The sequence below is a fragment of the Pristiophorus japonicus genome, chromosome 17 (genome assembly GCF_044704955.1).
Source record: "Pristiophorus japonicus isolate sPriJap1 chromosome 17, sPriJap1.hap1, whole genome shotgun sequence".
Taxonomy (NCBI): Eukaryota; Metazoa; Chordata; class Chondrichthyes; family Pristiophoridae; genus Pristiophorus; species Pristiophorus japonicus.
In genome coordinates this window covers 89,582,169-89,594,623 of record NC_091993.1, presented here as the reverse complement: position 1 = coordinate 89,594,623, position 12,455 = coordinate 89,582,169, and the positions used below count along the sequence as shown (strand labels likewise).

The window sequence follows — 12,455 nt, the reverse complement described above, 5'->3', positions numbered from 1 at the left end:
GTCTGATGTGGAGCTGGAAAGTGAGCAGAGTGATCTCCTTCTGTGCTGACGTTTAACGGGAGAAATTTGGTTTGTTAGCGCCACCAGGTAGTGCCCCAGAGGGGCGCTAACGGGGGACGCTAAGCACTTCCCGCCCACGCGTCGTGCTGTCAGCGCCTGCTTCAGTGGAGGTTTAGTGGCAGCACCGACAGTGAGCACTGCACTCGCTAGCGCTGCCCACTTGGTGACATCACCGAGAGTGCAACCGCAGCGGTTGTGACCTTGATTGCTTTCGCCTACTTAGCGCCTGCCGCTACTTCTGACGGGGAAAGCAAGCATCACGGAGAAGCTGCCAGGGTGATATTTCCAAGGGGGAGCAGGTGGGCAATTAAAATGATATTTTTTCTCATTAATGCATCTCTCCTACATGCTGGACACTGGGCTTTAGCTGCCTTGGCTTTTCTTTAACTTTTCAGGTGGTCCAGCTGACCTCCCCTTTAGACGCTGGGATGCCGGTTTCCTAGCGCCAGAACTTCAGTCGCGCTCCTGCAATAACACCCCAGGAATCAGGGTTAGCGCCCTATGAGGGGTATGCGATGCTTCCCTTCGTGCTCCATTCCCGTCTTGGGACGCTAAAAGGTTTTGGTTATTATTGGAACATAGGAACAGGAGTAGACCATTTAGCCCCTCGAGTCTGTTCCGCCCTTCAATGAGATCATGGCTGAGTTGTGACTCCATTTGGCCCAGATCCCTTAATACCTTTGGTTAACAAAAATCTATCAATCTCAGATTTAAATTAACAATTAACGTAGCATCAATTGCAGTTTGCGGAAGAGAGTTCCAAACTTCTACCACCCTTCCTAACTTCACCTAGCTCTAGCTCTCTATACCCCCAGTCCTAGAATCCTTAAGCAGCAGAAATAATTTATCTATCTACCCTATCAGTTCCCCTTAATATCTTGAAAACTTTGATCAAATCACCCCTTAGCCTTCTAAATTCCAGGAAATAAAACCCTAGTTTGTGTAATCTCTCCTCGTAATTAACCCTTGGTGTCCAGGTAGCATTCTGGTAAATCTATGCTGCACTTCCTCCAAGGCCAATATATCCCTCCTGAGGTATTGTACCCAGAACTGAACACAGTACTCCAGATGTGGTCTAACCAGTGCTTTGTATATGGAGATTGAATTTATTTTCTCTTTCGATACCTTTTTTTCTCTCTCTCTCTTAATCCATTTCCTTCTCTTTATTTATCTTTCTGAACTTGATTTGACATTGTATTCATCCACTCTAATTTACACTTCCTTCTCAGTCCTTGTGCTGTTAATTTCACAATCCTGCAATCTGATTAGTTTAGGAGATACACAGTTGCTTTCTTGTTTACGCAGATCCCAGATGTTCTTTAGAGGGCGTGGCACCTTCTCCATCCCATACTTCCAGCAACTTCCAGGGCAAAATATCGTCGCTGTTAAGTGGGCAAGGGTAAGTCTAACTAATGGCGGGCAGAGTTTGTTGACCAGTTACAGGAATTTTTGGGCCCTTATGTTTACATCACAAATGTACTAATAAATGTCAAAATGCCAGCATTTTCCGTATTAGTTAAATGAAATGTAACATTGCCACTCCCTTTTACAGAGGCATATGGTTAGCCAAAACCTCTCAGTACCTTGGTCAGACATGCTCAGTTGTCATGGTGCATTGCTGAGTTCCAGGTAACCTTGAGACTTTGGTACATTAATGGACAGAATTCAACAGGTCTTTTGTGGGATAAATAGAAAATATTTCACTCGTGACTTGCTTCACCAAGGCCCCGGATGTATGGAGGTGTGGGTGAGTTATGACATTTAACATGAGCAAAGGAATGCTTAAAATCTCACTGTTACTTGTTTAGTCTATGGGCACAATGCTCCTAAAACAAGTTGAAGGACTGTTTAAATAATCCCAGGGCACCACACACACTGCTGCTTACATTTCAGTGTAATTGTGTGTATATGTGTATTCTGGGTTTGATTTTTCTTGTGTTTGAAACACCAGCCCTCTGGGTGGTGATCTTACTCATAAAATATTATTAGTTAATGTTAAGATCCCCATGGTTATATATCTATATTGCATTAAACACTAATGTTACTGGCACCAACTCAGAAGACGTCTGCCGAGACTGGTATGGGAACAGACCTATGAACAACTGACTCCAGCACATGGCCTGGGATAATTAGGAAATGGAGAAAATTTACAAAAAAAAGAGAAAGTCCCTCAAGCTAAAATATCTAATAAGTCACTGAGTCAGTGGCTTTGCTTGTACAGCAATGATTGGGGTAGATGTGCAATGTGCTCTCAAACACCAAGTGTGATGATAGTGGATGCACTGAATTTATGAGGAGGATTAGTCAAACTGAAAAACTGCTCTCACTTACTCCCCATTCATGTTACAGGCATCGTTGAGGAGTCCACAAGGGAGATCACATATGTTTCACATTTTTTATTCGTTCATGGGTGTAATGTATGCACGTGTGAGTATGCTCACAGGTTTGTGGAGCTGTTGAGTTGTGAATGGCTTAGCCAGTCACGTGATGTTCACAAGACTCAATAAAACCCCAGCCAGTTGGGTTCAGGGGATCCACGATGAGGCAGGTGGTTATGAGCCTAGTGGATGAACTGGTAATGTGTAGTGTGGTTGTTAAACCTTTGCTAATAAACCAACTAGTTCTTAATAGCAGTGTGTTGCTATGAATTCCTAAACAAAGAACCCATGAAGCAAATACATTACACTGGGATGTTGGCGTCGCCAGCAAGGCCAACATTTATTACCCATCCCTAATTGCCCTCAGGTAGGTGGTGGCAAGCCGCCATCTTGACAACTGAGTGACTTGCTCGGCCATTTCAGAGGTCAGTTAAGATTCAACCACATTGCTGTGGGTTTACAGTCACATATAGGTCAAACTGGGTAAGGATGGCAGATGTCCTTCTCTACAGGACATTAGTGAACCAGATGAGTTTTTAACAACAATCCGGTAGTGATATGATCACCATTACTGATGCTAGCTTTTTATTCCAAAATTGTTTTAATGAATTTAAATCCCCAGCTGCCTTGGTGGAATTTGAATTCTGGTCTCCAGATCATTAGTCCAGGCCTCTAGATTACTAATCCAGTGACATAACACTTATGCTACCGTTCACTATCACATGCGTGTGATTACAAATTTTAGATCTCTATACAATTATATAATAAATGTGTGTGCAATTATAAAAACAATTATATCTTCAATACAAACACAGTGACCCATTTTAAGTTATTCTCAGTGAATGATACTTCAAGGTTACATCAGAATCAGATTCATAAGATGAAAAGTACAATATTAATCTATATTACTTTCTTACAATTAACAGCTTTGACATCATAATCTTTTGAACAAGTGGAGAGTGAGAATCAAAACATGGATAAAAAAGTGATCAATCAGCCAGTAAAAAGCTCCAGACCAGGCAAGTCCTTTTTACATTTTTGAGAACATGGGCAGTAATATCTGCTTTCTCTTAATGTTAAACAGATTGAAGAATAAGTTTATAAAGTTGCCAAGAAGTACGATGCCCCTCTTAGGCATTTTTAAAATGGAATTTTGCAGCAGGTTGGAGTTATATTGAACACCAAACTGTGAGACTACATACTGGAGACATTCTCCAATTTCTCACTTTGTGCCTGTCAGAAGTCAAGTGGCTGATCTGATTACAAAGTTATGCTGCCACCTTTACAGACATTGTCACCTGAAACCACTTTGCATCAGCACACGTGCTAGTATAACTCAACCTTTATCATCTGACTTTCTTTCATAGACTGTTAAATGGGAAAACATTGGCCTAGAATTTGCGGCGGGTAATAATAGCAGGTGAACAGCGTTCGCCATCGTTCCCCCTTTGAGACTGACTACAACTTCAGAATTTAGCGTAGCGGAAATCCTGAAGTTGCAGTCAGTCACTGCTCCGACACTGGCTGCGCTATGACTCACCACCCATAGCCAGCAATCAGTGAAATCAGTGAAACTGTTGAAAACTTGGATTCTTCCATAGTAATACCACTGTTAAATGCCCCATTAAAAGTTAGACCCTTTTAGATCAGCTGTAACTGGGCTTTTAACAGAATATTGCCTGCTAAACAAAGGTTATGGCCTTGAAAAATTAATTTTAATTTTGTGGAGTGTCAAATTTATCCATTTTAATAAAAATTAAAATTAAGAAAATTAAAAATGTGTTAAAAAATTGTTCATCTTTGTTTCAGGCTTACCTTTTCCCCATGTGAGAGCCCCAATCTTTGTTTGGCTCTCTATAAAAAATGTTACAGTTAAAATAAAAGGAGCTCCTTCACTTCCCAGTCTGTGAGAATTCTGTATTGTGATTGGCTGCTTAGACAGCTTGTTGATGTCACAGCAACTCACATTACGGATTCCCTATTAACTGATACTGACCTCAACTGAACTTTGGAAAAGCCGAACTTCTTGCCACTAAAACCATGAGATTTTTGTGGGAAACTTACTTTGGGGCCAGCGTCAGTAATTTGCATGTCAATAGATCAAATACAAATTTTTAAAAAAATTTAGCCCCTCGTAGTAGATCTTCCCTGTAAAACTCTTATTCCCCATCTTGGCATCCAATTGTTTATTAAATGTTCCCATGGTTTTTGTCTCCATTACCCTACCTGGAAGTCCATTCCATGCGATTAGCACTCTCTATATGCAGAGCTTTAGGCATCATTCCAAAATTTCCCTTTTGCTAACGGAAGCTGTGTCTTCGTGGTTTCACTTGAAGATATTTTATCTTTCTATCTTTTCCACTCCATTCACTATTTTTTGAACATGAAGTCATCTCCTTTCAAGACTGAACCTCTCAAGTTTCACCAGTCTCTTCTCATAAGTGAGTCCTCTGACTGTGGGGGTCAGTATCATGGCTCTTTTCTGAACTAACTCCACTGTTAGTGTTTCAATGTCCTCAGGGCTCACCAGACACTGTAGGTCCAAGACAGAATTCTAGTGAATTCACAAAGTCGGAAAATTTTTGTTTTGTTGATTTACTAGCACTTTACTCCAGTTGCTATAATGAAAATGGTCCCTTCAATTAAGACCATTTGCCTTTGGACAGCTGACAGCGCTATTTGGAAATTAGGACAGGGATTACCGAAGGGGATGGGTGACCAACAGGAAGAGCAGTGGAAGGAAGGTAGTGCAGGGGTCCCCTGCGGTCATCCCCCTACAAAACAGATACACCGCTTTGCGTACTGTTTTAGGGGGATGATTCACCAGGGGAAGGCAGCAACAGCCAAGTTCATGGCACTGTGGGTGGCTCTGCTGCACAGGAGGGCAGGAAAAAGAATGGGAGAGCTATAGTGATAGGGGATTCGATTGTAAGGGGAATAGATAGGCGTTTCTGCGGCCGCAATTGAGACTCCAGGATGGTATGATGTCTCCATGGTGCAAGGGTCAAGGATATCTTGGAGTGGGTGCAGGACATTTTGAAAAGGGAGGGTGAACAGCCAGTTGTCGTGGTGCATATAGGTACCAACAATATAGGTAAAAAACGGGATGAGGTCCTATGAGACAAATTTAGGGAGCTAGGAGCTAAATTAAAAAGTAGGACCTCAAAAGTAGTAAGCTACCAGTGCCACGTGCTAGTCAGAGTAGGAATCACAGGATAGCTCAGATGAATATGTGGCTTGAGAGTGGTGCAAGAGGGAGGGATTCAAATTCCTGGGACATGGAACCGGTTCTGGGGGAGGTAGGACCAGTACAAACCGGACGGTCTGCACCTGGGCAGGACCGGAACCAATATCCTGGGGGAATGTTTGTTAGTGCTGTTGGGGAGGAGTTAAACTAACATGGCAGGGGGATGGGAACCTATGCAGGGAGACAGAGGGAAATAAAATGGAGGCAGAAGCAAAAGATAGAAAGGAGAATAGTAAAAGTGGAGGGCAGAGAAACCCAAGGCAAAAAACAAAAAAAGGGCCACATTACAGCCAAATTCTAAAGGGACAAAGTGTATTAAAATGACAAGCCTGAAGGCTCTGTGCCTCAATGCGAGGAGTATTTGGAATAAGGTGGACGAATTAACTGCGCAGATAGCAGTTAACGGATATGATGTAATTAGCATCACAGAGACATAGCTCCAGGGTGATCAAGGCTGGGAACTCAACATCCAGGGGTATTCAACATTTAGGAAGGATGGACAGAGAGGAAAAGGAGGTGAGGTGGCATTGCTGGTTAAAGAGGAAATTAATACAATAGTAAGGAGGGACATTAGCCTGGATGATGCGGAATCGGTATGGGTGGAGCTGCAGAATACCAAAGGGCAGAAAACATTAGTGGGAGTTGTGTACAGACCACCAAACAATAGTAGTGAGGTTGGGGACAGCATCAAATAAGAAATAAGGGATGTGTGTAATAAAGATACAGCAGTTATCATGATCAACTTTAATCTACATATTGATTGGGCTAACCAAACTGGTAGCAATGCGGTGGAGAAGGATTTCCTGGAGTGTATTAGGGATGGTTTTCTAGACCAATATGTCGAGGAACCAACTAGAGAGCTGGCCATCCTAGACTGGGTGATGTGTAATGAGAAGGGACTAATTAGCAATCTTGTTGTGCGAGGCCCCATGGGGAAGAGTGACCATAATATGGTAGATTTCTTTATTAAGATGGAGGGTGACACAGTTAATTCGAAAACTAGGGTCCTGAACTTAAGGAAAGGTAACTTCGACGGTATGAGTTATGAATTGTCTAGAATAGACTGGCAAAGGATACTTAAAGGGTTGACGGTGGATAAGCAATGGTAAACATTTAAAGATCACATGGATGAACTTCAGCAATTGTACATCCCTGTCTGGAGTAAAAAATAAAATGGGGAAGGTGGCTCAACCGTGGCTAACAAGGGAAATTAAGGATAGTGTTAAAACCAAGGAAGAGGCATATAAATTGGCTAGAAAAAGTAATAAACCTGAGGACTGGGAAAAATTTAGAATTCAACAGAGTTTAATTAAGAAGGGGAAAATAGAGTACGAGAGGAAGCTTATAGGGAACATAAAAACTGACTGCAAAAGCTTCTATGAATATGTAAAGAGAAAAAGATTAGTGAAGACAAATGTAGGTCCCTTGCAGTTGGATTTGGGTGAATTTATAATGGGGAACAAAGAAATGGCAGACCAATTGAACAAATACTTCGGTTCTGTCTTCACGAAGGAAGACACAAATAACCTTCCGAATAGACTCAGGGACAGTGAGAAGGAGGAACTAAAGGATATCCTTATTAGGCGGGAAATTGATGGGATTGAAGGCTGATAAATCCCCGGGGCCTGATAGTCTGCATCCCAGAGTAATTAAGGAAGTGGCACTAGAAATAGTGGATGCATTGGTGATCATTTTCCAATAGTCTATCTACTCTGGATCAGTTCCTATGGACTGGAGGGTGGCTAATGTAACACCACTTTTTAAAAAAGGAGGGAGAGAGAAAACGGGGAATTATAGACCGGTTAGCCTGACATCAGTAGTGGGGAAAATTTTGGAATCAATCATTAAGGATGAATTAGCAGCACATTTGGAAAGCAGTGACAGGATCGGTCCAAGTCAGCATGGATTTATGAAGGGGAAATGATGCTTGACGAATCTTCTGTTGTTTTTGATGATGTAACGAGCAGAGTGGACAAGGGAGAACCAGTGGATGTGGTGTATTTGGACATTCAAAAGGCTTTTGACAAGGTCCCGCACAAGAGATTGGTGTGCAAAATCAAAGCACATGCTATTGGGGGTAATGTACTAACATGGGTAGAGAACTGGTTGGTAGACAGGAAGCAGAGAGTTGGGATAAACGGGTCCTTTTCAGAATGGCAGGCAGTGACTAGTGGAGTGCCGAAGGGGTCAGTGCTGGGACCCCAGCTCTTTACAATATACATTAACGATTTAGATGAAGGAATTGAGTGTAATATCTCCAAGTTTGCAGATGATACTAAACTGGGTGGTGGTGTGAGCTGTGAGGAGGATGCTAAGAGGCTGCAGGGTGACTTGGACAGGTTAGGTGAGTGGACAAATGCATGGCAGATGCAGTATAATGTGGATAAATGTGAGGTTATCCATTTTGGGGGCAAAAACACGAAGGCAGAATATTATCTGAATGACGGCAGATTAGGAAAAGGGGAGGTGCAACGAGACCTGGGTGTCATGATTCATCAGTCATTGAAAGTTGGCATGCAGGTACAGCAGGCGGTAAAGAAGGCAAATGGTATTTTGGCCTTCATAGCTAGGGGATTTGAGTATAGGAGCAGGGAGGTCTTACTGCAGTTGTACAGGGCCTTGGTGAGGCCTCACCTGGAATATTGTGTTGAGTTTTGGTCTCCTAATCTGACGAAGGACGTTCTTGCTATTGAAGGAGTGCAGCGAAGGTTCACCAGATTGATTCCCGGGATGGCTGGACTGACATATGAGGAGAGACTGGATCAACTGGGCCTTTATTCACTGGAGTTCAGAAGGATGAGAGGGGATCTCATAGAAACATATAACATTCTGACGGGACTGGACAGGTTTGATGCGGGAAGAATGTTCCCGATGTTGGGGAAGTTCAGAACCAGGGGACATAGTCTGAAGATAAGGGACTGGCCATTTAGGACTGAGATGAGGAGAAACTTCTTCACTCAGAGAGTTGTTAACCTGTGGAATTCCCTCCCGCAGAGAGTTGTTGATGCCAGTTCATTGGATATATTCAAGAGGGAGTTAGATATGGCCCTTACGGCTAAAGAGATCAAGGGATATGGAGAGAAAGCAGGACAGGGGTACTGACGAATGATCAGCCATGATATTATTGAATGGTGGTACAGGCTCGAAGGGCCGAACGGCCTACTCCTGCACCTATTTTCTATGTTTCTATGTTTCTATGCATCAATATTTACAAGGGGTCCCTGATAATTTGAGAATCACTGTCCTAAGGAAACAATTGCAAATGGAGAAAAACATGACTGAAAGTTCTTTATTGAGACAAAAACTGCAGGGTTGCATTTTATCTTCCTTTGTAGCAAAGCTATTTTTGCTTTTATTAAAATGCTCTAGATGGGAAAAGAAAGAAATCTTCAATTCCAGGAGTCACAATAATAGAGTTCACAGAAAATATACCGCAAGGATGTAGCGGACCTGATTTTGAACGCAGACCAATCCCGCTGACCATCCAAGAGGGTAAGAAAATAAAAGGCATCTTTTGTCTCAATTGTACTTGTATTCATTAGTAGCCTGCAGAAAATCCTGCCTCAAATCTCTAGTTACCTTAGAGTACATTCACACTCCAGTTTAGCGGTGGTGCAAAGTGATTTGGAGATCATTACAAAGCTAAATGGAGTATAAATCTGATTTTCTGGGCATTACCTGACACCAGAGAGGAGTAGAGTGAGACTTTTCTGAGAAGGTAATCACACACCACCTTCACTTGATGCTAGAGTAAGACGAGACGAGTGAAGTTGGGATTTTTCCCCCTCGAGCAGAGAAAGTGAAGGGGAGATTTAATAGAGGTGTTCAAAGTTGTGAAGGGTTTTGCAAGAGTAAATAAGGAGAAACTGCTTCCACTGGCAGGGGTGGGTTGGTAACCTGAGGAAACAGATTTAAGATAATTTTAGCAAGACCCAGAGGGGAGATGCGGTGACACTTTTTTTTGTGGCAAGTTGCTATGATGTGGAATGCATTGCCAGCAAGGGTGGTGGAAACAGACTCAATAGTAACTTTCAAAAGGGAATTAGATATATACTTGAAATAGAAAAATTTACAGGGCTATATGGAAAGAGCGGAGGAATGGGATTAATTTGACAGATTTTTCAAAGAGCCGGCTCAGACACATTGGGCTGAATGGCCTCCTTCTGTACTGTAAGATTTATTATTCTATAACACCAGTGCATTGTTAAACCTAGATTGCAAAATGATCAGGACGTCTGTCACTCCCATAGCTAACCTTGTGGCTCTTACAATGTCTAGCTAGAGAATAGTGTGACCCGGCACCATAACTATGGGACCTCTTGTTGTATGTACTGGATACTGTGATCTCAGATGCACCACCACATTCGATCTCCTATCTTTCAGAAGGCGTAATGTAAAGCAGACAGAGTTAATTGTAAACCAACAAGCTGGCTTGTTTTTACATTTGATATATGAATGTTTTCTATTGAAACCAGCCTGGCATTGAAGGGGCTGAATAATTCATTATTTATACACTGTAATGAAACTTTAATAATCGTTTTTTTGTTGTTTTGAAATGGGTTTAATTAACATTTGAATGTTAATACTTCTTTCAAAGGTAAAAATGCTAATTTTAAAACTGTTGTACGAGGAAATCCAAAGCCTACCGTGGTCTGGACTTTTAAAGAGGAAGTTCTCAGCAACGGTAACAGATATAAGATCTACTATGACATGATTATGGATGAATATATTTTGCAGGTATGAATAGTACTTACTGTTTGGCACGTTCAACATCACGGTTTATTATCAGCGTCTATTTTCCCAGTGTGACCCTTCCTGAAGAGTACTTCAATAGAAAACAAAGAGTAAGCATTTCAGTCAGCCTAGAATGCTGATGTCCAAAAGTAGTCCCTCGCATTGGGCATCCATTAGCCAGCATTAATTTCTATTATAGTTGATCTTTCAACAGGCTGTGTATAGCCCTGCTGTGAGTCCCAATCAGTCAGTAAAATAATCAACTATGGAAGCTAGTTCTGGCTTACAAACACATCACTTTTGACAGCAAAGCTCATTCAATCCCAAACAGTGTCTGTATTTTGGGTACAAAGGAGCAATAGGAAAAAAAAAGTTGTCATAAACTAAGGATGGGAAACACATATGGTTGCAAGTACTTTAGATTAAAAGTAGTTCATCCTATAGTTACCTTTTTTTGGTTCTGATTAACGGTATTGTTTTAAGATGTTTCATTTGGTTCTTTCATTATGAGGTTGTAGAAACCTTCGGCCAAGCCCTGAAACCTTCCTTGGGAGCTGGCGTCTCATAACTTGAGCCTCCTCCAGGAAATCCCCTCCGTCCCTTCCAGTTCTGCGCAGAGAGGATTGCAGTACGGCCTGCTCTTGCACACTCGCTACGTTGCCATCCTTGTCTGCCGACCGGACATGCCATGGCGCACCATCTTGCCATCCAATGGAGTGCTCTCTACGTGCGAGTCCTCCCTCTATTTATTGGGGACCTGACCTGGAGGGTGTTGCACAGAGCAGTCCCGTGCACTAAGTTTTTAAGTCAGTTCACGGACTCCCAGGCAGCCTGTAATTTCTGCGGCCTAGAGGAGTCTGTGTTCCATGTGTATGTTGAGTGTGCGATGTTGCAGCCCCTCTTCCAATATCTGAAGGGGCTGCTCCTCAAATTCTGTTTGCACTTCCGTCCCACACTCCTGATCTTTGGGCACCCTGTGCGGAGGGAAGCGGGCAGATCGGAAGGTCTCCTCGTAGAACTGCACCTGGGCACGGCCAAGGGGGCCATCACCCGGTCCAGGCAGCGGGCGGTCGAGGGGGTCGTTCAGCCCGACTGCCTGCCTCTCTTCCGCGGTTACATCCGAGCCAGGGTGTCCCTAGAGATGGAGCACGCAGTGTCCACCAGTATGCTCGCGGCCTTCCAATTATTATTTATTTCAAAATCTCAAATCTTAAATGTTTTGATTTTCTATGATGGAGAATAAAATACACAGCTGAACAGAACACTGGAGTTTTTCAAAGATTTACTATTTTCTGCTTGAAGTGGCTCTCGGGCCAAGTGCTGCACAGTTGATTAAGTGTCAGTTAGCCTATTGCAACTCTTTTGGTTAAAACTTAATTGATAGCAATTACCATCACCATTTAGAGGAAGTACATGCCCCCTTCTTAAAGGGGCACAACCAATAAAACTGTAACTTAAACCAAAATTAACAGAGACATAAGAACATAAGAAATATAAGCAGGAGTAGACCATGCGGCCCCCCCGAACCTGCTTCATCATTCAATAATCATTGTCCTCATTGTCCTCAACTCCACTTTCCCGCCTGATCTCCATATTCCTTGATTCTCCCAGAGTCCAAAAATCTATCTATCTCAGCCTTGAATATACTCAACAACTTAACAAATTAAATCAAAATTCTATTTTCCGCGGTGATGAAGCAGTTGCCTATTGCAATAGACTGTTTAAATGCTCAATGATAGTTTGTGGGATGATATGCTCCATCTCTGCTGAAGCCTATATTGTCTGCAACCTTCTCCCAGCAATAATGGCGCAGCACCAGTTAATGCACAAATTGCAGACAAATCCATGTTGAAAAGCTATCTGCCAGAGTTTAACTGCTCCATCACTGAATTAAATGCAATTCAGCAGGTGAGTTAGTTCCTACCTGCTTGTTTGAAATTTCCCTATCATAAAAATGAAGCTCATTAACAAAGTCTTAACATGTTATAACAGGAAACAGCAGATTTTCCAAAGACTTTTTTAAAACAATTTCATCC

The 12,455-nt window shown here is 42.4% G+C and overlaps 1 protein-coding gene across 3 annotated transcripts in view; it reads left to right on the top strand.

The window, feature by feature from the left end:
- Positions 1 to 12,455, top strand: part of igfn1.1 (immunoglobulin like and fibronectin type III domain containing 1, tandem duplicate 1) — a 74,816-nt gene that overhangs the window by 4,512 nt on the left and 57,849 nt on the right. For 2 of the 3 annotated variants that reach the window (XM_070858927.1, XM_070858928.1), the window contains exons 2-5: positions 1,366 to 1,459; positions 3,365 to 3,457; positions 9,055 to 9,177; positions 10,283 to 10,422. In XM_070858927.1, coding sequence (XP_070715028.1) covers positions 3,412 to 3,457; positions 9,055 to 9,177; positions 10,283 to 10,422 — 309 coding nt within the window. In that variant the 5' untranslated portion in view covers positions 1,366 to 1,459; positions 3,365 to 3,411. Of the gene's footprint in view, positions 1 to 1,365; positions 1,460 to 2,416; positions 2,488 to 3,364; positions 3,458 to 9,054; positions 9,178 to 10,282; positions 10,423 to 12,455 lie in introns of those variants that run through there. The other variant, XM_070858929.1, reaches the window with a different exon arrangement.